This window comes from Aedes aegypti, chromosome 3 (assembly GCF_002204515.2).
Source record: "Aedes aegypti strain LVP_AGWG chromosome 3, AaegL5.0 Primary Assembly, whole genome shotgun sequence".
Taxonomy (NCBI): Eukaryota; Metazoa; Arthropoda; class Insecta; order Diptera; family Culicidae; genus Aedes; species Aedes aegypti.
The window spans coordinates 205,194,238-205,219,581 of NC_035109.1; the positions used below are offsets into that span (position 1 = coordinate 205,194,238).

Consider the following 25,344-nt stretch of genomic DNA (forward strand, 5'->3'; position numbering starts at 1 on the left):
CCAAGTTACGTCATAGTGGGTGGTACGTTTATTTCCTGTGTAGTAGTAATTCTGTGAATTTGCAGCCCATATTCTTGTGTGCAAAGCTGATCAGCTTCATATCATTTTCTTTTATCAATTTAATTCGGATGATAGCAGGTATTTAACTCTAGAATCACAACTATTGGAAAGTAGGAAATCTAAACAAAATAAATCGGATAAAAAAGTGCCAAGGTACATTTGATGCAATCCAGAAAGCTATTATCTAAAATCCTTGCTGATACTGCTTTGATTCAAGTTTCGTGTTTATAAATTCCAGTTGGCGCTTGGCTTCGCACTCTGGGAAATTGTTCAAGTCGTAATATTGTGGTGCAATCGTCAGTAACCATTCCGCTGTAAGAGAAGTAGAAACAAAGCAGTTAGTGTATACCCAATCGATGAACGATGATCGGTTTGTCTACTTACGTTTCACGTCGGTCACGGTTCGAATGTAATTTTTGGTAGTCAGCACAAATTCGTTGTACATGACCCAATTCGGCCTGTGACCTAAACAGGTTGATGGATGCAGCTGCACTATTTGATTATCCTTGATCGTCACGTAATGCTTCGTCTGCTCCAAGTAAGCTACCTGTGAACGATAAGTGAAAATCGTGTATTAATACATAGGGTACACGTTTTACAACTGCCACATGGGTTGCGTGGCTACCCACACCGTACACTGACGTAGATGAAGAAAATGCCGGTATCCAAGTGTCTAATGCCGAGCTGATGACGGTTGCGAAAGGATTCTCCTGGTCCAGATAACATCCCCAACGTAGCGCTAAGGGCAGCAAACTTGGAGTTCCCATATATATTTAGGACAGCGTTGCAGAAGTGTTTAGCGGAAGGCTGCTTCTCAGACAAATGGAAGGTGCAGAAGCTGGAGTTGATGCCAAAACCGGGAAAACCGCCAGGAGATCCTGCTTCATATAGACCAATATGCTTGCTGGATTCTTTTGGTAAACATCTGGAGAAGATCATCCTCGGCAGGATCTACCCGGAAGACGAGAACGGATTGTCGAAAAGGCAGTCGGATTCCCTAAAAAAAGTTCGACGGCGGATGTTATTCGGGCAGTCAGCTCTAATGCGGGTTCCCGAATATCTGTGTAAAGCTCGGCAAAGTTACTTTCAGAGTCGGATACTGGTTTACGACACAAACCAGGGACGAATTTCATTTGAGTGTAATCGCTAAACACCATTGAATCGTGGATGACTGGAGTCAAGCTGCAGTTGGCTCATCACAAAACGAAGGTGGTGCTGGTCAGCAACTGCAAGGCGCTTCAGCAGCTCGAGATCAACGTCGAAGGACACGCAATCTTATCGAAGCGCTCTCTGAAACACCGTGGAGTAATGTTCGACGACAGGCTAAACTTCAACAGCCACGTAGACTATTCCTGCGAAAAAGCAGCGAAAGCAGCTAAGAAGCAGTACGAGGCGTTTTCTGGCGACCGTATCATCGTCCATACTGCGGTACGGAGTCCCGGCTTGGGATGCAGCGTTGGGAACCTAACGTAACCGATATAAGCTGGCAGGTACGTTCTGGCTTATGGCTATACGGGTGGCGGATGCCTACCGCACTATATCGTCGGAGGCAGTATGCGTTATCGCCGGAATGATTCCCATCTGCATCACTCTGGCTGAGGACATTGCATGCTGGCAGCATGCATGTAGACTAGGAATTTGAGGAATACCATTAGGTTGGTTATAATGGCCAAGTGGCAGCAGTAGTGGAGTAACTCGGAGAAAGGAAGGTGGACCCACAGGCTCATTCTTAACGTGTCGGTGTGGACGACCAGAAAACATGTAAAAGTTAAGGCTAAGTAGCCCGTCATTCGTTTTAGCAGAAATGATGACTTTGCTGCATGCAATTACAAAGTGATAAAACTCAGTCTTGATAGTTTATATTGGCTTGAAAAAGTATCCTTGTACGCGCTAACATGCATAAGTATGCTGATACTTTTTCAACTGTGTCAGTGCAAAACCAACTGATTTTCTTTGATTCGAAATCGAGAGATGCATTAGCAACAATCATCAACGACGCGTACAAATTTCAATGACGGCCTACTTCGCCTGACCTTCTTCCTGACCCAGTTTTTGTCAGGCCATGGATGCTTCCGGAAATATCTGCACAGATTCGGACATGCAGTCTCCACATCGTCCAGCCTGTCCAAATATTGAGGAGACCCTGGAGCATGTTATACTCGACTGCCCTCGATTAAGATACGAAGCGAGATGATATCAGATACGACCGTCCCAAATCCGCGTAACATCGTGCAAAGTGCCAGCATGAAAGCACTTGGAATGCGGTGAACAGGGGGATAACGCAGATTATTTCGTTGCTGCAAAGGAGATAGCGGGAAGACCAGATCCGGATTGGAGTAGGCTAGATCCTCCGTCGGGGACTAGACCGAGTAGAGCGGGCGTAGCGTAGTATCGGTAAGAAGTCGTCGGGGCACCTGTAAACCGGAAGTCATCCTCCAACCGGAATTGCAGAACCGAGCTTGGCACTTGGCCGATCAACGTTGAGTCGAACTAAGCTGAGTCCACCGCTGGGGTCTAGCTGAGTAATTCGCGAAGCTGAACCAGCAAATGGTCGTCGGGGCGCATGTGTACCGAAAGTTTCCCTCCACTGGAATCGCAGGACCAACTTCGGAATATGCCCGGATAGCATCGGTTCGGGAGATCTTCCGCCGCCGGGGAAATCTTTGCCGGAGTAGAATAGATCCCCCGCCGGGGACTACTCTGAGTAGTATGTAGTGTATTACCGGCTTGTGTCGTCGGAGCTCCAGTGACCATCCTCCAACCAGAATCGCTGGACCGACTTCGGCATCCAACTGGTCAACCAGGAGAGCTCGAACAGCAGCAGCGGAGAACGAGTCGTCGTAGAGCAATGAAGTGCACATGAGCGTCCAGTAAAAGTTCAACGGGACCCTAACGAAAGGCGGAATCACGAGAGGCGGAAACTCAAAAGGCAGACTAACTTAGACGTGTAACAAAAGGCGGAAAATAACATAAGGCATAACCTAAAAAGGCGGAATCATTTTAAAACGATTTCAAAATGCTTACTTTAGCTTCCAAACAATAATTAGACTGAGCTGTTTAGGTTCCCAATCATATCAGCGTTTTCAAAATCACTAAGCGGACTTAGAATTTCTTTTCAAAAACGGTGTTTTTCAATTTATATGTAGGTATTGGCCAATTAATACATGACAGGTAAATACCGTCCAATGCTCTCCATTACGCTGCGGTGCCACTATAACCGAGAAATATTATCTCGCACCATGTTGATGTTAGGTGAAATAACCGTCGCCTGTTTCTATTTCTTTTATTTATTGTCGCCTGTTTCAGCCTTAGGTTTGCGCTAAATTTTCGATAAATCTAGTCAATATTGTTGCTTTTTCTTCTGTTGCACTACGCCCCCACTGAGACACAGTCTGCTTCTCAGCTTAAAGTTCAATGAGCACCTCCACCGTTATTAACTGAGAGCTTTTTTTGTCAAAGTTGTCATTTTCGCATTTTTATATCGTGTAATTCTACGTCACTAGCCCGAAAGACACTTGCTCGAAAGTAACATTAGCCCGAATGATGGACATAGTCTATTCTTTAAAAAAGAAATATCTAATACATTATCAGTGATTTGTCCTTCTTTTAATCATCGGCTATTCTTTCTGGACTTATCACCTTGAATATGTTTGGCGCCACAAGCCACTTAAGAGCCAGTTGAAATTGATTCTTCTTTGAAACATATACTGTTTTTTCGCCTAATATTGTTGCTAGTGATATTCAAGCTGATCATATTCGTGTTAATGTCATGGCACAGAAAAACAGACGTAGCAGCTAGAACAATCACCCATTTGAAACTTTGTCTCGCAAATGTTACTGTCTAATGCTGAAAATGCTGTGCTTGGCAAACCGAGAATCAGGTGGCAGTAGTGTGCAAATGCGATACGAGCGCTAAGACTGGCCAATCGACCAACCATAAAATATTAGAATTGTGCACAATTTTGCTGTACGATGCACATAATTCGAATGTTCCATCTGTTTGTCAGTGGTTATAGAATCCTCGCATTCCAAAATGCTTCATAGAAGTGCCTTTGTAGTTATTTTTCCCAATACGGTGCTATAATAGATTTACTACAAACGCCATAATTCGGACCATCGCATTGGCTCATGGAAACATCGAGTCATGGAACAGAAATACTTTGGAGAGTTGCACAGAATACGAAACTATTAAGTCATATTCTTTACTAAATTTGATTTGTAAACATGTGACATCATTCCTATTACCACCCGGACAACTAGATCATTTTTTACAAATTTGTTCGAGGTGGATAGGAACGACCTAGGGAAACAGTTATGTTATGTTATGTTATGTTATGTAACAGTTATGGCCATAGTGGTTCCCTATTTGGCCATATGATAAATTTCGAAATCATTCACATTTGGAATCTTTTTGAATGGTTTACCGTAACGACATATTTAATACCTTACGAGACACAAAAAATAATTCAAAATTTGAAAACAATTTTATTAACACATATAGCGAAATAGGGAACAATTACGTCCATCACTGGTACACCTACTCTATATCACCTTTTTATTATTGTACACCGTAAAAACCTTTTTGAGGGGACCATCATATTAACCATGAAATTTTAGTTTTGGTTTTAGTATGATATCATGAGTCGTTATAAAGTCATGGAACATCGACTCATGGAGGTTTCACTGTAATATCAAACCGCAGCATCACATAAGGCTAATTTAAATTTGGCGGACTTTTTGAACCAGCAGAGCAAACGGCCGGCCGTTTGCTCTGCTGGTTTAAAAAGTCTGCCAAATTTAAATTAGCCTTATGTGATTCCGCCTTTCGTGTTTCTGCCTTTCGTGATTCTGCCTTTTGTGCGTAGTCGCCTTTTGTTAGTTCTGCCTTTCGAAATTCCGCCTTATGTGTTTCCGCCTTTCGTGTTTCTGCCTAACGTAGGACACCCGGTCAACCAGGAGAGCTCGAACAGCAGCAGCGGAGAACGAGTCGTCGTAGAGCAATGAAGTGCACATGAGCGTCCAGTAAAAGTTCAACAGGGTTCTATTGCTACTGTCAACACAGTGACTAGACAAAATTGCAAAATCTTCAACCCTACTTAAAGAGTAAGAATACGCGTTTTGATTAAATTATATATTCTCACAGTTGAAAACCGGAATTTTCGACACGCGAAAAACGGATTTTCTCCAAGTCCATGCGACGGAGCTACGTCGGACAAGGTGCGCTGTGTAGTACACCAGATCCGCTGTCCAGCGCACTATGCCCGACGTTAGGTTCGACGTACAGATTTAGAGAAACATCGGTTTTCGCGTGTCGATGGTTCCGGATTTTAACTGGAGACGCGATATTAGCTTTGGTGAATTTGTAAACCTTTATTTTATAGACAAGTAGATACCCACTATATATCAAGAATTATCCATAATACTAAAATACGGAATTTCATTAGGCAACCTAATCAGCCGACTCAATATACACTACCCGTCTTAAATACGGACTCACTGAAATAAGTATTGCAACACTCAGCTGAATAATGAATCACCCCCAAAAAGTTTAGCATCACCTCAAAACAGGTTAATTCACATTGCTATATCTCGAGATCCTTACGACTTGCAAAGAAGCGATCTTCAGCAAAGTTGTTCAGGGGATCAAGGACATCCGGAAAGCGAACAAATTTAGTTCGCGATTTTGCCGCTAGGTGGCGCTTGTGAGCATGTAAAATTGAGCATTTTGAACTAGTTCTAGCTTGTGATTCATAAGAGATAGAAAGTTCGAGTCTTCCGCGAAGTTGTTAAGAAGGCCAAGTACAGACTAGAACACGCTTGGTTTAGCGAATATCCCAGGAGCCGGACTACTTAGGAAGATGGCGTCTTCGGCAAAGTTGTTCAGTGGCTCAATGGCTATTATTGATCGAGTTAGTTGATTCTTAATTTTGCCTACAGGTGACGCTAGTGAGCATGAAACATTTGTTTTGCAGATCTTAGGATCTTGACCACCTAAAAAGATGGCATCTCCGGCAAAGTTGTTCAGTAGCTCAAATGCTTTCTTTGTTTAATCCTTGAAGTTCAAGATTAGCTAAAATGAGGTTGGTCCTTGAGCTATGCATCAACTTTGTCGAAGATGCCATCTTTCTAAAAGATCAGGATCCTTAAGTATCCGCAAAACAAAAGTTTCATGCTCACTAGCGCCGACTGGTGGAAAAAAAATTAACTAGCTCGAACAATGATAGTCCTTAACTTACTGAACAACTTTGCCGAAGATGCCATCCTTCTAAATGGTCACGATACTGAAATATCTGCAGAACATAAGTAAAAGTTACATGCCCACTAGTGTCACCTAGCGGTAAAATTCCAAAATAAATGAGGTACGATCAGATATTGCCCACCTCCAGAACAACTTTACTGAAAACCCCTTGTTTCGAAATTATCTGGCTTTTGAGATATACTGATTTAAAATTGCGGTCTACTCATTATTATGCGACTTCTATGTACATTTGTTGATTTTACCGCATTATAAAGGGCCATACTGTAACTAAAAACTGTCGAGTATTAGGAATACATTTTGGTTTGGTGTCGATAGATATCTTTGTTACAAAATCATAGCATATAAATCACAACTGTTGTACAACAGCGCGACAGCCTGAAGGTTAAATGCTTGCCCAATTTTAGATTTTCATCCAGGCATGGGCCTTTTTATAGCCCAACTTGGATTTTGTTAGCGTGCCTTGGCCCAAGGCTAGGCCCTTTTGGTTTTCAACGAATAATCTCTATTTGCCTCTCACCATTCTAAGGCCAATGACAGTTTGCGATTTTTTTTCGATTGTAGGCCCTCTTGATGGAGAGATCCGGCCGTTTTAAGCAGGGAACCAATGAATGATTTGTAAAACAATTTGTAAAAATAAGGTTGTTTTAAAAATCGAGTAACGGTAAGTAAGGGGCCTTCCTTAGCCGAGTGGTTAGAGTCCGTGGCTACTAAGCGAAGACATGCTGAAGGTGTCTGGGTTCGATTCCCGGTCGGTCCCGGATCTTTTCGTAATGGGAATTTCCTTCACATCCCTGGACATAGAATATCATCGTACCTGCCACACGATATACGAATGCGAAAATGACAACTTTGGCAAAGAAAGCTCTCAGTTAATAACTGTGGAAGTACTCTTTGAACACCAAGCTGAGATGCAGGCTCTGTTCCAGTGAGGACGTAATGCCAAGAATAAGAAGAAGAACTGTAAGTTGTATGATTATGTTGACAATATTTGTATACTTTGTGAGAGATGCTATCGAATTGTATTAATATTCGATTTGATAATTGGCCCTTTAGAATTTTAACGCGAGATTTCCCCTATATTTTACCCTAACCGATAGGGTAAAGTAAAGGGCGAACACGAAATTATTGCGACACATTCAACAGGGCATAACTTTTCTACCAACTAGGGCATAACTGGGAAAAATCAACCAAATTTTGCACACTTTCTCATTGATATGTGTTCACGCAGAGAATTAACAGCTATTCAAAACAATAATTGTTTTTGTTATTTTTAATAAAACTTTTCAATTTGTTGTAACTAAACGAAGTGCGTTGAAGCAGCAATGATTTTTATTGAAACAAAACAGAAATATTTTTGAATTTTCTGACAGCATTTCAAATCAGATTGATTTTTGAAACAACGACAAAAAACTTCATTTCAAATTAAGGATTTGTTTGTTTCAGTTCGTTTTACTGTTGATTCTGATATATAAAGAGCTGATCTGCCATTTTGTTTTACGCTTTTGTGTAAAAGTGAAAATAACCGACGCGGAGAACTTGCAATGCAAAAGTGCAAAAAATCGACTAGTTCAATACTTTAGAAACATCGGAATCCATTATAGAAGCCTTCTTTGGTAAGTTATGACCATCATTTTCTAGTTTTGAATCAAATCATTTCATTTTTTTTTATTATAGCAGAAATACTGGAACTAACTCAGCGAAAGTAGATTTAGCTGATGAGTCCACCTCGTCACTTGCGGTGCAAAACAGTTTCATTCAATAATTTGAGATGAGGAAAGTGGCGCAGGTACTTAAGGCCGTTTTTATATTTGCTTGTCGTTGTAAATGTTAACTAATGAAAACAAAAATAAATTAATTAATTTTTCAAGCTACAGCCGTTTGTCTTCATGTAAAAATAACAAAATGGGTGGTGAGAGAAAGGGGTTGGCATCAACGAATATGTTTTATTATTTCAAATAAATATATTATAGAATCAAAAAAAAAAGACTTTGTTTCAAAAAAGATTTTTTTTTATTTTAATGCAAAAATATTGTTGTTTCAAAAGAATAAATTATTAAATCAAAAATAAATTTTGTTGAAACGTATTGGACCCAGCTGTCAAAATCAAAAATAAAAATTGTTAAATTAAATTGATAGTATTTATTAAAATAATGAAACGCAATTATAAGCCGGCAGATAATACAGAAATATTGTTGTAATGACTCAGAATATATTTGATATCAAAATTGTTTTCTCTGCGTGTTGTTTACATGCTGTCAAACTCGTGTTGTTCGATTCAACGAAAATGGAGGTAAACCAACGCGAGTCGAGAGGACAAATTCTTTCCAAACACCTGGAATTTCCTAACCTGTCGCACCGGCAGTTGGGAAAAATGTTGAACATTCACCATTCAACCGTCTCCAGAGTGTTGAAGCGGTTCCAGGAGCGGTTGACTCAAGCCGTGATTTGGCTAAAAAGATCGGCATGTCGCAGAGCTACGTCCAGAATATAAAGAAGAAAGCTGGACTACATACATACAAGGTACGGAACTTCCTAAACCGCGATGAGCGGCAACAATCGACGGCTAAAGCTCGGGAAGGGAAGCTCTACGAGAAGATGCTGACAAAATATGGCTGCTGTGTGATGGACGACGAAACGTATATAAAAGCCGATTTTTAGCAAATTCCGGGGTTGGAGTTTTTCACCGGCCAGAGCAAGTTCGATGTGGACGACAAATTTAAGAAGAAGAAAATGTCGAAGTTCGCCTCCAAATATCTCATTTGGCAGGTCATCTGCTATTGCAGACTGAGGAGTGAGCCTTTCGTGACAAAGGGCACAATAAATGGCGAGATCTACAAATCTGATTGTCTCGAGAAGCGCCTTTTGCCGTTCTTGCAGCAGAACGACGCTATTTTGACCAGATTTGGCATCATGCCACTATTCTAAAAGTGTCCTGGAGTGGTATGAGGCCAATTCTGTCCAATTTGTTCCTAAGGACATGAATCCGCCAAACTACCCGGAGCTGCGCCCGGTGGGCAATAATGAAGCGGGAACTTTGGAAGAGCAAGAAGACAGTCAAAGACGAGGACATGTTAAGAAAATGAAAAAAAAAACTGAGAAACTGGTACCGGATGTACATGAAACTGTAAAGACTTTGATGGAGGGCATCAAGCGAAAATGCCATTAATTTTACACTCAAGGCTCCATCGATCAACTTTTCTTTTGATTTTTGAAGTAAATATATGTATAAAACTACCCCAAAATTTCGTTTGATTCTAAACATTATAAGAAAATTGGCATGACATTTTCGGTGTCGCAATAATTTTGTGTTCGCCCTTTATGAGCAAGAGTATGAGCTCCAGAAAAAAATGGCAAGATAAGATCGCAACACGAGTATCTTTAAAAATGATGGTCTTCGACGGACATGAGACTCGAGTTACCTGCAAGTTTTCGATTGTACCAGTCTAATTCAACTATCATCCTCATTACAAGTTCCAGTAGAGCATCTTAAAATACGTATATGAAGCCGGACTCACCTGCATGAAGAACCCTTCAACCAGAGCCTTCCGAATGTTGAAATAGTAGTTGGTCGTGTTGAAGTCTGTGCTTGTACGTTTGAGGTTGAACCGATCCATTATCCGGGCCAACTGCTGACGCACATTGTCGGCTGATTTGAGCGAACGGAAGTTGATGAAATTGTCATAACACCAGCTTGGGTCTTCGTTGTCTGCGGGACATAATATGAAGAAAACGGAAGTACATTACTACGGAGTTCGCCAGCAATTCGACGTATGGAACTTACTCTGCTTGAAGGCGTGATACACGTTCAGGAGTGTGAGATGGTCACCGTCGAGATGGGCAAAGCGCTTCTTGGCATCATCGGCGGCCTTTTTGAGCTCGTTCGGGCGCACGAAACACTGCGGGACTAAACACAAGTAGGGTTTGGGAGGCACACCGCAAGAAATACCGCGCGCGTCCCATCAAATATAGTTGCATTGGGCATACAGTTTCATTTTAACCTAAGACTTCAATCATTTAGTTGGTTTCATATTCGGCTTGAATCGTTCAGACTTTTGAGACGTTTACTAAGGTGTGACATCAAGGAATCGGTTAATACCACGTCTTGCTAAAGCTAGTTGTTTCCAATGGCCAAAGGATTCAAGCCGCATACGAAGAACCGACATAACATAAGAATACAGCAATCCCGCTCCATTGAGCAATGGCATTTTCCGATTGGTACTTATTTTAGAGGCTCCTTCAAAGGGGATGATTTCAATCATGGAGGATCATTAAGGTAGGGATCAAGGATTTGAACGGAAGGGATCTTTACTACTGAATCAAAGCAAATCTCACCCGACAGCATAGCCGTAATTGAGAGGATCTCGTTCGAGCAGTTGTGCTGACAGCTCGCGATCAGCATCTTTGCCAGCTGTGGATCTAGTGGAAATTCGGCCATTACTGCTCCCAAATCCGTCAGATTTCCGTCATCGTCCAGGGCGGCCAAGTAGTTCAGAAGCTCCAATGCTCGCATCAGGGTTTCCGGAGCCGGAGGGTCCATGAAGTCAAAATGTACCAAATCGTCGATACCGAGTTTCTTCAACTGTAACACAACAGTTCCTGGATCGAGACAAAAATATGTTAGTGTGGCAATGTTGATCCATATCGGAGGGATGGAAGCGAAAAGTGGTAATAAAAAATGTTACATTTCGTTTCATACGACGAATAATAGCGCTTACGACGAAGTAGAACGAAACCCTAGTTGAATAAAGTGACTCGCTACCAGCCCATATATCGTAGATTTTAGGTACTTACCTAAATTGGATCTCAGAATTTCAGGATAAGTGTTATCCTGCATTTCCGTTTTGTATGCCTTTTCGGTGTACAACCGGAAGCATTTGCCAGGCCTGGTACGGCCTGCACGACCGGCGCGCTGCTGAGCCGAAGCTTTACTAATCGGTGAAACCAGCAAACTCTCCACGCGAATTCGCGGATTGTAGACCTTCTGTTTGGAGAATCCCGGATCAATCACAAACACCACTCCATCAATGGTGAGCGAAGTTTCTGCAATGTTGGTGGAGATGACCACCTTTCGTCCAATGGCTCCGTTTGCCTTTTTGGGTGGAGCTGCTTCGAAAATCTTCTGCTGCATGTTGGGTGGCAGTGAAGAGTACAGTGGAATGCACTTCAATTCGCCAACTTCCGGTCCGAGATTATCGATTTCACGCTTCACTCGTTTGCAAGCTTCTTCAATCTCCTCCTGACCGGTGAGGAACATCAAAATGTCCCCTTCAACGTCTTCGCACATGTGAATCTGAATGACGGTACGGATGGCCGCTTCCAAGTAATCCCTTTCCGGTTCGGGAGTGTAGAAAATCTCGACCGGATGGGTTCGACCCGGAACATTCATCAGTGGGGCATTGTCGAAGTACTGCTGGAACTTGCCTGCGTCCAAAGTGGCGGACATAATAACGAGTTTCAGATCTTTTCGCTGACGAATCACTTCCTTGAGGACACCCATCAGCAAATCTGTGGCCAGCGTACGTTCGTGGGCCTCGTCGAGAAGAATCACCTGATAGGTTTCCAACATGGGGTCACTCATTCCTTCACGCAGCAACATACCATCGGTCATGTATCTGAAAAGAGAAACATTAGCATTGTTAGTAGAAATCAGATTTCGCAAATGTGAGGTCAAGTAAAAAATCGGACCATTATCTCGTTATTACTAGAATCCGGGTATGGCTATCAAGCGTCTCAATCAGTACTCAACGCAAGTCAAAGATGAAATAATTGCACATTACCGTTACAATACAGAGTAATTCTCACTGAATTGGCACATATCTTAAGATTTTTTTTTTTCTTTTATCACTACCGTGATGCTACCGTAAAGTACCCATATTTCGCGCGCGCTCCTAATTTCGTTCACTGACATTTTGAACTTGTTCTGCGTAAGAAATTTTTGATAGCTAGTATTTTGAATAATACTACTTCAGCCATGGTTACATAACATGCAATTATATAGCCCAATAAATTTCAACAAATATGGGTAAAATGTCAGTGAGCGAAATTAGGAGCATGCGCGAAATATGGTAGCATCACGGTACCATATTTCGCGCGCGCTCCTAATTTCGCTCACTGCCATTTTATTCATATTTGTTGATACCTATTGGACTACATAAATGCATGTTATGCAACCATGGCTGAAGTAGAATTATTCAAAATACTAGCCAACTAAAATTTATTTCGCAAAATATGTTTAAAATCTCAATGAGCGAAATTAGGAGCGCGCGCGAAATATGGGTACTTTACGGTAGTATCATTCTAAACATTCCATTCATTTCTTATATCTAGGTGTTCTGTGTTAGACAACACTATCGTCCTAATTTGGTAAAACAAAATTAAGTTTTTATTATAAATTTTGTTAACAACATATTATATTTCATTTGCCGTAACAGTTCAGATTTTTAACAGGTGAGTTGATTTTACCTACTTATAGAAGAAAAACAAACGCTTTCAATTTACTTAACCTTAAATACGTGACGCATTAATCATGGAAATAGAAGATTATAACGATTTTTGCCTGTTTTTACATTCGATATTCTATGTAACTCTTTAGTACTATATCAGGGAGGAAGCTTCAGAATCATTTTCAAAATTTTATTTGGAATCCTCTGCAGAGCTTTCTTCCTGGTATTATAGCAGCTAGTCCATATTGGTACAACATGGCAGACCTGAAAATTTGTTCTTAAGACAAATTTTCGATTTTCTGCCAATAAGTGGATAAAGACATTTGATATAAGGTACCGTGGGGCAAGTGGGTAATGGAATTCGCATAGTTGAGATTCTTCAAATGGATCATTGAAGGTAGTTTTTGCCAGTGCTCACCGCATCAAAACAAAGGCGCCACTGTATATGGGCTTTAACATTGTGACAGCATTGCTGTTCTGTCAAACACACAAGGCTACGGTGGCGCTATCTGTGCTTTCCATAGCGGCCGTTTTGGTTGTTTTAATGATCCATTCTAGAGACTTTAAATTGAAACAAATGAGGTCGTGTTTATTTTTTAACTTGACTCCCACCAAATATAAGCAGCATGCTGAAATTGATTTTTATGAAAAATTGAAGAAAACAATACAGAAAAAGTTTTTTGAAAAATGTCTCCTTACTTTTCACTTGCCCCAAAAGTGGGGCAAGTGAAAAGTTTACTGCTTTGAACAATAAATTCAAAAACAAAGTTATTTTCACGATTTCTATTACAGTGATACCTCCATGAGTCGATGTTCCATGACTCGATATCGACTCATGGAACCATACTAAAAACAAAATTTTATGGTTGCTATGATGGTCCCCATGGGCGTAAATAGCCATCAGACTTGAGGGGGGCCACGGCCCCTTCTTATGAGAGACAAAAGTCGTAAAGGATTTAGATAACTTAACAATGCTTGTTTCGATAATATTTGTGAACCGATTATAGTGGCGCACTTTCATACAGAGTTAGATCAAAACCCAAAAATCGTCCAAACGCGACTGATCAACTTTCTTGGACACCACATGTCACTTTTATGGAAAAATAGTAAAAATTTATTTAAAAATCTATGTTTCCGTTCTATATTGCCAAGATGACGTATTCAACGATAAGAGTTGTTTGAAGAAAACAGGATGGAAGGTATTTTGCTCATGGATTTATTAATATCCAATCATAGTAAGGCAGAGCAAAAGTTCGACCTTAGTGTTATAATCAAATTTTTTATAAAAACAATAGCAGTTGAAAATAAATACCATACAATGAACCTTCAACATATTTGCTATAATTTTGCTGATTGTCTTAAACAAACTTTTGCCCCGTCGGTGGGGTTCGACACTTTTACGACACACATACTTTATATAAACTTATGTTTACAGATAAATACACTCTAATTTTTCATCAAAAAATTGCCCAAAGCCCAAAAAAACCGTTTTTTTTTTTTTGCAAAACTAGGTGAATATGTGAAATGTTGGTGACTTTTTTCGCACGATCAGGTCGAAATGAACTAGCCCAGGGTTAAAAATCTCGTTACAAAGACAAACAAAAAGAATTGATATAATGTCCATATAAACTACGTAAGACGCAAAAAATTTTGGCGTAAGAAAAAATAATAAAAGAGAGGGTCATATTATAAACACTTAGAGAAGAATTAAAAGCGTGTCTTAAAGCAATCTTCAGTATGAATAAAGCTTTACGTTTATTCTACAGAAACAAATAGTAACATGGTCTTATTATCTTTTCAATCTTAAAACTTCAAAAAATTGGTATCAACATAACATTGAAAAAAAAAATTGTTGCGTCATCTACGATTTTACACGGTTCGAAGTGTTTTTTTGTACGAATCCGCCACTACCGTACTATATGTAAAAAGATTTAAATGGTCACAGTTTTGCTGTCACATTCAAATGCAGCTGCTTCACCGTCGGTTACTTAGGGGCTGTCCATTAATTATGTAAGGGTTTATGGGGGGAGGGGTGGTTTGAGATTTCTTACGTGCCATACAATTTATTTTTAATTTTCATACAAAAAATCTTACCATGGGGGGAGGGGGGGTTGAAAATCCCGAAAATTGTCTTACGTAATTAATGGATCGCCCCTTACCAGCAGTTCATGTCTGTTCCCGAAGTCTCGGAGACAAATTTATCGAATGACTTATAAATTGAATATGAAACATTTAAAAGTTCGCGAAAAATGTTTACAAACAAAAGTTCGCTTACTGCACCATTGTTTATTTTCGAGATTTTTTTTTTGAAAAACTCAACCATAACTTTCATACACAAACATTTCCCAGTAACAACGATTCACTCTAGATAATTGATCATAAAATATCGCAGCTTGTTTTAAAATATGAAAAGACTTTGGCTTTCTAACTAACAATACATTCATTTCATCATATCTTCATCATTTTTTTTTCGGGGGGACCAAGCCCATGGTTCGGGGGGGCCAGGCCCCCCCTGGCCCCTCCCTATTTACGCCAATGATGGTCCCTAGAAGCAGCTTTCCAAAGGATTGCTGTTCCATGACTCGATATTTCCATGAGTCGATGGTCCCTTCAATATCGACTCATGGAGGTTTCACTGTAGCTTTAACATTTTTTAAGGCTTCCCAATGAACAATAACATAAGTAACATGTAAACAAAGAAAATGTTATTCTTTTCACTTGAATTTTCTTCTGTTCAGTTATGTTAGTTGAAATGATTGCAACATTTCCAATGTTAGTTCTTACATTATAGGACAGCAAATGCATTTCTGCTCGGTAGAATTTCCACCGCTCGTTATTTGTTTTTGAGAAAGTCGGATAACTCTTCGGGAGAAATCAAACGGAATCCTTCAATAACGTAGTTAGAATCTTTTTTTTTTTTTGATAGACCTGTTGACGCCGTAATAGACTGGCCGTACTCATGGCCGGGGTTGGTAGCGAATTAAATTAAACACCGTGCATTACACTTATTTAACGTTTACTATATATACATATTTACACCGGTAATTAACTTAATGTGTATCACTCCACCCAAACCCAGTCTGTGGGCGAAGGGTGTGACGGCGAAGTAGCGTGCTCGGAGCACACACAGAATGTGCTGTGGACCGTAGTGATCGGTCGGCGATCAACTATCGAACTGGCTTGATCCGTTGTTGGTGATGGTTGTTGTCGCAGAAGTTTGGAGAGGGGGGGGGGGGGGGGGGGGGGGGGGTTATCTGCTCTGCCTCGACTGGCTAGACGCAAATACCATTCTGCCTTCCCTGGCTATGCGTTGTTGGGCTTATAGCGAAACAGACAGTCGAAGACCATGGACTATTGTTTCCAACCTGTTTGCTATCCAATGATCGGGATGGTGCAACATACAGTGCACATCACTTTGCACAATGGGTGAGAGTTGTTGAGGATGGTGACAAAAATGCAATACTGCGAATTCAGTTCACGTTTGGCGTGAACAAGACCTATACCCCATTTTTATGTTTTGAACTAGCTTACATAGACATTCCACGAGATTTCCGTGTGTTCTCTAATATTGCAACTTTTCAGTCAACGTCTTCCTTTTAATTGGCTGCCCGAAGTAGACATATTAATATAGTAATGTTTAGCAACATCTTTTAGAGAAGTTCCATGATTTCTAATAGCTTTTAACGCTTGAGTATAGTGTATCTTGAATTATCAGCACGTTATGTTTTTCTATGATAATTGCGAATCATGTTTACTTATGGCTACTCAAATTAAATCTCTAATGATAAACTTTTCACTTGCTCCACCTGATAAGAAAATTGACGGTGTTTAAATTTAGTTATTTTTAGGTCTACGTCGAATTAATTCTAAAACTTTTTTATTGCAGTTTGAAACTGTCACAGAGGACAACTAAGAAGTGGTACAGGAAATTATTTTCCGCAACTTTTCTCCACTGAAAATATTAGAATAAGATTGTACGCCGCCAACTTGTTACGGAGTAACAGTTGACAGGTTAACAATTTTTCGCTCTATTATGCAAAAATGTCTGAAAAATCTCAGAAATCTCTCACCTATCGTAATGTTCTCAATGGCCTCAAAGGTTTACGCATGAGTTTAAAACGTTAATTCACATATTCAGTAAAATATATCAATTGTTTTCACTTACCCCATTTACCCACTTACCCCGCGGTACCTTATTTCTTTTTCCAGGCTAAATTCTAGCCAATGCCATAGAACTTTCTTGGAGAATTGCGAAGGAATTCCACAGATTGTTCAGAAATTCTCCTTGAAATTCTTAAGATATTTTTCCAGATATTTCTTCAATACTTCTCAATGAACTCTTGAAAAATTTCCTCCAGAAGCTCCTCATCTCCAAGATTCTCTAAAAATTGTTAGAGAATTTCTTTCAGTCTTAGATATTTCTAAAAATAGCATTTGATTTCCTAAAACTATTTTAGGAATGCTTATAAAAATATTTTTCAGGATAACATATTTTTTTTCCAAATTGTTTTCATTTTTTTTTCTTAGAATATCTATGATAATTCTTCACAATGATTCGTTACAGTTAATATTTTAGGATTTCGATATGAATTACCCCTAGTTTTTTTCCCCGAAAAAAATATCTAAATATTCTTAACAGAATGTATTCTGGGCTTGAAGAATGCGCTGATTAGAAGGTTTCTAATGTTTCTCTTGGACTTGTCGTACCTTCAGCAATGCTCCGAGGAACTCTTCTAAGAATTCATCTACGAGTATCTCTAAGTAATATCACAAATTGTCAATAGCAGGGCTGGGCAAAAATCTGAAATTCACCCAACAGTAACCAAACAAAGCCAATCACAGTCAGCGAAGCCAGTGAAACTCACGTCCATCGCTGCTGTAGGCAAAAAGCCTTGATACACCCGTTGCTAAGGGCAACCCAAAATTACTGTAGAAAAATATTCTATTTTCCGCTGCATTTCCCGCCTTCAATGACACTAACGTTTTAGAAAATTCATGCACCCAACATAGGCTACTTGATGAGATTCACGTTTTTGAACTACTGTACTGGGAAAGCCACGTGATTTTCACGAAATTCAAGCCTACTACTATTACCATTCCCAGCACTGGTCAATAGATTGTCAAGATTATTCCAAACTAGTGGTCCCGGCAAACTTCGTCCTGCCATCAAGTAGGCTGTTGAAAAATGACATGCACTCTCCTTTACAAATTGACAGATAAGTTTTCTCCAGTTTTTTCAACTTTTCCGAAGAGTTTTCTAAACTTTTTCTTCATACGAACACGTCGGAACCCTAGATGAATACAATAGTGAAAGAATTGCGCAAATCCGTTGACCCGTTATTAAGCTATTTCGTGACATACAAACACTATTCCATTTTTATTTATATAGATGATATTCCTGAAATTTATGCGTTTCAATGATTTTCTGAATTACTAAAAATAATCGAGGAACTTTGAGAATCATCCTCAGAATTTCTGGAGAATTTTCTGGGTCCTGGTTCCTTAGTCGAGTGGTTAGAGTCCACGGCTGCAAAGCAAAGCCATGCTGAAGGTGTATTGATTTAGCATGATCAATTACTTTGCAGACAATAAACTCGTTTGATGTTTTAGTATTGATATTTTTTTCCCTGACCTCAAGTGAAATTCCCTGATTTTCCCTGACTTTCCAGGTCAAAAATAAATTCCCTGACATTCCCTGACTTTCCAGGTTTTTCCAGGTAGTCGACACCCTGGTACATTCACCTGAAAAATCAGTCGAACAACGAATTATACTAGAAAAAAAAAACTCATTTTCTCAACACTTTATCATATAAAAAAAAATGTTCCTTGACCCGATGTAAAGTTCAACTAACAGGTTATCGTTTAAAATAAAGTTCAAATTACAAATACAATTACGAAACAAACAAACAAACAGAATACTAAAACCAGTAAGACAATACTGTCCTGCTATTTGAGAGGAAACTATCTATCTTGATCTAGATTATTAGAGATGGTCGGGTTTCACATTTTTCAAACCCGAACCCGACCCGTACCCGACTTATTTTATTTCTTCAAACCCGGACCCGACCCGAACCCGAGACAATAATTGAAAAGCAAACCCGGACCCGACCCGAACCCGAAAAATTTTTGCTGTGTAAACCCGAACCCGACCCGAAACCCGAATTTTTTTTGTAAGAAAAACCCGAATAAAACCCGAGTTTGAAAAGATGGTAAATTCATCGTTTCTGATGCATAGGGAAGCTTTTAGGTTGTTACTCTGTTCACAATTCTCACCAAACCCGACCTAAACCCGACTCAAACCCGACTTTTTGTAAGCCCGAACCCGACCCGTACCCGATAGTTTTGTAGCCTCGAAACCCGACCCGAACCCGAACCCGAAAAATTTCAAATTTTCAAACCCGAACCCGACCCGAACCCGTCGGGTTCGGGTTCGGGTCGGGTTTCGGGTTTGAAAACCCGAGACCCGACCATCTCTATAGATTATCATTGCTTAATCATTAGATCACGAAAATAAAATCTTGAGTGATCATTTAGTTTAAAAAAGTGACTTTAGGGACAAATTGTAGCAAACAGTGACTTTTTAGTTACCAGGTCGAAAATAGTGACGTCACTAAAAAAATGTGACCCGCTACCAGCCCTGTCGAGATGGTGAGGTCGGTCCAGGATCTTTTCGTAATGGATTTTTCTTTGACTTCCCTGGGAATAGAGTATCATTGTACCTGCCACACGATAAACGAATGCGAAAATGGCAACTTTAGCAAAGAAAGCTCTCAGCTAATAACTGTGGAAGTGCTCATAAGAATACTAAGCTGATAATCCGACAGCCCCAGTGGAGATATAAGGCCAAAAAGGAAAAACAATCCAATGCTGCAAACGAGTGGATACTTACTTGAGAATGGTCCTCGCCGAGGAGCAGTCCTCGAAACGGATGCTGTAACCCACTTCCTGCCCCAGGAGGACATCCATTTCCTCCGAGACTCTCTGGGCGACGGACATTGCGGCCACTCGACGGGGCTGCGTACAGGCCACCCCCTTGTTGCCACTGGCCCTGGCAAAGTCCACACACCACTGGGGAATCTGGGTCGTCTTTCCGGAACCTGTTTCACCGACCAACACAATGCACTGGTGTTCCGACAGGAGACGCATAAAATCCGCCCTATATTCGAAAACCGGCAGCGTAATTCGCTTTTTGTACAGGTTAAAGTAGTTCTGCGTGTACGGAATTCCGTTCAGAGGGTTGGTTTTCCCATTGGAGGCGGTTGTCCCGGTCAAGGCCACACTGTTGTTGCCACTGGTGGACGCTCCGGAATCTAACATCCCTTTTTCCTCCCTGCAAAAAATCGTAAGCAAACATCGTTTTTAAGCGCCGCCGCCATATTGCTTATGGGCATCCGCCACCAAACCAAAGGAAAATTTCTTACCTTCGCTTCTTGATGAAGGGATCCATCACTTCGATTCGTCGTTTCGACATTTTCCACTGCGGATTCAGACCGCGGACGCGATGCAGCACAATTAAACAGGAATTAGCGCAAGCAAATTGGCAAAAATTGGGATGGAAAATACGCGGAACCACACGCGTCTTCCCGTTTTTGTCTGCGATCACTTTTGCACAGCTTCGTAAAGCAGACCCTTCAGACTTCAGACAGGCAGTGCGAAAAGACGAACAATGAGGAGAAACAACGAGAGAAGAGACAGCACTTCTACGAATCCAACGCCCTTTTTTTTCGTCACCCTTTTTGATTTTTCCGTGTGCAAACTGGTTGATGGGCCTGATGGGCCTTGAATTAAAAAAAAAAACAATAGTAAATAAATTAAGCCCTGGCTTTTTTAAACTTGTTTAAAACTGAACCTAAAGCGTTAGTTGTTTTTAAAACTGTTAAAAATAACCAATTTCTTGTTTGTTTTAAACAAACTTTTGTTGATTTTAAATGACAAAATGGCGTGGTTTTTTACGAGGCTGAATCACACTTAAATTTTGTTTGTGCAAAATTCAACCTTAACTTTAGTTTAAAATTAACTAAAATTAATTTGTTTTTACCAGCTCAAGCCTGATTTGCTGCTGAACAGGAATCGCTAAGGAAATTTCTCGCCGATTCCTTGCAGAAATTTCCTACAGCAACTCCCGTTTGAACTGACGTTTCTTTTCAACTGCGTACTGCGATCAGAAAAAAAGCGCTTCCTTGATCAAATCCTTGCATGAATTTCTCATGCATCAAGAAGATAGGCCAAGAAATTACTTGTCAGCAGCGAATTAGGCTTCAAACCGTAAAAAATGGCCATTTTCGTCGTTATGAAATCGAAAATGTTCTGCGGTACAAAGTCACTTCATTTTCTAACACCGGTACACAAGGAAAAAATCAAAAAGGGTGATACAAATGAGTGTTGAATTCACAGAAGCGTAGACAGCGCCGAAATGTTTCAGAGGTCAGCTAAATTAACACTTCATGCATAATTCTTCAATCCGACGTATCTGCAAAAATAAACAAACCGAGATTTGCTTTGCATGGGCTTGGCAAACGCATAATCTACATATTGAGCCAACAAAAGTATTCCTAAAACCATTTTTCGATTTTTTGAAATAAATTTCAATTTTGCCCTATGTGCACTTTACTCAGTGTTTTCAATTTGGCTACATACACCCTGTGTTTGTAAAGCGACTTAACTGTCAACATTTTCATGCTAGCACATACACCGTACGTATGCTCATAGTAAAGCGACCTATATGCCGAATCAAAACATAAAATTTGAATCAGCAGATACGTCATACCGTTTCCGAATCACTAAACATGTTGGAAATCGAGAAATTCGGATTTCTACAATTGTAGCTAGCTGACGCGTCGGCTAACTGATGTGGAACATCATCAGTATTCGGTTCTAGACAATTTCTTACCAAATTTCTTACAAGAACTGTTCTCCATCTACTTTTGTTACTCACAACTCCGTCCGGTGCTCCTGTTGGTCGAGTTGAAATTGGAAACATTCGCAAACCAATATTCGTTGTAGTTGAACGTAGAAACTGTCGAATTAACGAATTTGCAAACCGGTGTATGTGCAACTTCAAAACAATACTGGTGTATATGACGTGACGCATGTGAAAAACGAACTGTCAAACCGACACATCAAGCAAGGTGTATGTATCAATCAAGGTATGGTATCGACGAATCATCATGGTGTATGTGAGTAGCACAAAGCAAAAGGGTTTATTCGATAATTTCACCAGTTTTTCAATCTAATTCAAAACGAATCGGAATTGTTTAATAGTGGTTAGAAACAGTGTTCTTTTTTTCAACTTGTAGAAGACACAACAATAGAAAAAATGCAAAACATTTTAAATAGGATTTAAAATGCTTCACAATGGGTGGTATGAATAAAAAACTTTGAACTTTACTACATGTAGCATCTACTCAAAAACAAAATCCACAAAGTTTACTACACTTTTGGTATGAATAAAAAACTTTTCGAACATGTAGTACTTACTACTTTCGAACAAGAGCAGTGACTGAAGCTGCACGTTAAGAAATTTCCATTCAGAGTGCAGAGTGATTCTGCACGTAAAGAACAATCTATTCAGAGTGACGCCTAAAATTAATACAATCATGCATATGAAGAAAATGCATGGAATCTAATCGATTACGCGACAATTTGCACAAATCATGAAGGTGCTGTTATTTGACAAAATTTGTTGTGTAATTTTGCGATTAGTCTGGTATTCTCTTTATGTCTATGATTTTATGATGATGGTACATCAAAGAATTTTCTGGGTGGTTTTCGGCCTTCGCCAACGCCAGTGATTGATGATTTTTTAAATACTAGCTTAACATCTATGAAGAGATCTTGAGATTACAGCTATTAAATTTGGAACCACATATTTACTAGCACTGAGATTCTGGTGAAATTGCGGTAGAATTTTGATGCTCCCCGTGTGTTTTCTTAACAGCATGTTGAATTCCGGAAGTTCTAAGTGTTTCCGCGATATTCTCGCTATTTTGGTGGAGTTTCTGACAGTATCCTTGGAATGTCTAGAACTTAGAATGTCGAGATTTTTATGGGAATTGTAGTGATTCCATTGGTAGTCGTTAGAATTCAATGAGGATCTCCCCTAAAACACCACGGTTCCCTTTGAAATTATCAAAATTCTTGTCGATTTCACAAAAAATCCCATTGAAATCTATAAAATATTTACCGACATTCAAATCGTTTATATTAAAGCTTTGCTTCGAAATTCCAACGGAACTGGAGATCAACGGAAACTTAAAGGTTTTTACAATAATTACGAAGATTGGTTTTCAGAATTACAAATATTCACACAATAATTCGCAGGAATCCCACCGCAATCTCATAGATTCTTACAAAAATACCGTCTCAAAGATACCCACAGAATTCCAAGAGATTAATATTCGGAATCCCATTCCCACCCCAATTCTAGAGTTTTTAACAGATTCCTAATATTTCCGCAATATTCCTAGAATGGTATTTAAACTTCCAGAATTATCACAAAAAATCCGACATCCCTATCGGAATCCCAAAGTTCCTACAGGAATTCCGGAATTCAAAAGGAAATCTGAGATGTCAGAGTTTACAAGTAAAATTTCAAATTACATTATAAATATCTGAATTCCTACCGACATCCTAAAATTCCTAGAAAATAACATAATTATCGTAATGCCAGAATTCACACGGATATTACAAATTGCTACTGCCGGTAATCTTACCGGAATCTCAGCATTGGTGGGGCGAATGTTTTCGTAACCTCAGAATTCCTAAGCAAAACTCAAAATACCTTCCGAAATATCAAAACTCATATCGTTTTCCCATGATTTTTACTCAAAAGTAAATTATTCCATTCAATTCCGCAATCTCAAAGCATGTGTAGCAACCTCTGAAGCTAACTACCAGTAGCTTTGTAGTAAATGCTACCTTTATTCATAGCAATGCATTGTTTGTAGTATGTTCGAAAGGTGTAGAAAGGAAAATGACACAAACATGTTCCACTCGTGTTCCACATATAGCGTTTACTACCGAGAATGTAGTAAACTCAACTTTACTACATTTTATTCATACGGCCCAATATATTGCATCGCATTTTTCTCGAATCCATCCAAATGTTAGATACGCCGGTTTGAAAAATTAGGCTTGACTTTTTTGTCTTTGTTATGGCACAGCTCTATTCATCTTGACGTTTTACCAGACGAATGTGGTTCAAAAAGAAATGAAACCAAAACAAAGTGCGCAATATTTTTAAAAGAAACGTGAGAGTTTTCGGCATTTTTGTTATCGGAAAGTGCAGTCTTTTTTAGATCTTAATTTGTGAATATTTCAGGTAGTTAAGTGTATAGTTAATCGACAAGACTGGAAGCATTGAATCCCCTCAATCATTTTCAGCATGCTGCTTAAAAATATCCTACAAAGCGGCCGAATACCGGCACAGAATTACATAATCAAGAACCAGATCCAAACGAGTGCCGCTTGCCTGGAGATCCGGAAGTTGGCCCGGCTTCGCGTGGTGGACAACAGCGAAATCGGCAAGAGGGCTATGGCCGAGGGAAAGCCGCCAAAGTGTATCCACGTGTACAACAAACAGATGGTGGGCAAAGTCGGGGACAAGGTCCTGGTGGCCATCAAAGGGCAGAAAAAGAAAGCCATCCTGGTCGGATGCCGGCAAAATCAGCTGCCGAAGATTCCCAAATTCGACAGCAACAATATTGTGCTGATCGATGACAATGGAACACCGCTGGGGACGAGAATCCATGTGCCGATTCCGACGATTCTCAGGACCATTCTGAAGGAGAAGACGCAGGCGAAAGGGGCGGATTATACGAAATTGCTTGGGATCGCCAGTAGATTTGTTTAGGGGAGGTGAATGTGCAGATTACAATAAACTAGAATAACAACCAAAAGCATTTTTTAGTTCATTAAAATTAACTTTTCACCAAGATTTCTGTCTGGAGGTTTGATTTTCCGCCGCTCGCTGCGGGCTATTGGAGAACAATGAATGGTTCCTCTCCTTGATTCGGACCTGGTATCTACGACTTCCTCATCCAGCCCATGAGCTATCTGCCCATTTCTCACCCGTATATAGTTGTGCTTATGCTGCGCGGCGTGTGAGGGGAGAAAAAAAATTTGACATTTCTTTGGAGACATTCTTGAAAAAAAAACTCAAAACTTGCTTAAGAAAATCTCATAAAATTATTGGGCAAATTTTTGTAGAAACGTTAGAAAGAATCTCTGGAGCAATTGCTAAAGGTATCTTGAGAGAAAACTTCAGTTGTAATCATAGGAAATCCTTAGAGGAATTTCTGGAGAAGGAATTGATTTCATTTCAGAAGATGATTTTCCTAGGAATCTTGAAGGATGCCTCAGGGAAATCGATGGATGGATCACTGGATACAATCTTGGAGGAGTTTGGTTTTATGGATATCTGAACATACCTGAAAAGATTTCTGATGATATTCCTAGAATACACACGAGCATTAAGTCTCATAGTAATGTAACAAGGAATTAAAAAAAAGTCTTAGCTCTTAGTGAAATATCTGATCTGATGGTATGAAGCATCAAACCCTTGTCTCCTGGTTCTTATTAGGT

At 39.9% G+C, this 25,344-nt stretch overlaps 2 protein-coding genes across 2 annotated transcripts; one reads left to right on the forward strand and one right to left on the reverse strand.

The window, feature by feature from the left end:
* Positions 1 to 5: 5 nt before the first annotated feature.
* On the reverse strand, positions 6 to 20,410 carry LOC5564781 (putative pre-mRNA-splicing factor ATP-dependent RNA helicase PRP1). Its single transcript, XM_001649086.2, has 8 exons — positions 20,184 to 20,410; positions 19,652 to 20,092; positions 11,111 to 11,931; positions 10,652 to 10,915; positions 10,101 to 10,223; positions 9,835 to 10,025; positions 445 to 607; positions 6 to 372 (listed from the first exon to the last, which is right to left on the reverse strand). Exons 1-8 carry the CDS (start codon positions 20,231 to 20,233, stop codon positions 245 to 247), a joined length of 2,181 nt encoding a protein of 726 aa, XP_001649136.1. The 5' UTR covers positions 20,234 to 20,410; the 3' UTR covers positions 6 to 244.
* Positions 20,411 to 23,930: 3,520 nt separating this feature from the next.
* LOC5564791 (39S ribosomal protein L14, mitochondrial) lies at positions 23,931 to 24,659 on the forward strand. The gene is made up of 2 exons (XM_001649085.2): positions 23,931 to 24,082; positions 24,145 to 24,659. Exon 2 carries the CDS (start codon positions 24,146 to 24,148, stop codon positions 24,611 to 24,613), a length of 468 nt encoding a protein of 155 aa, XP_001649135.1. The 5' UTR covers positions 23,931 to 24,082; position 24,145; the 3' UTR covers positions 24,614 to 24,659.
* The last annotated feature ends 685 nt before the right edge of the window (positions 24,660 to 25,344 follow it).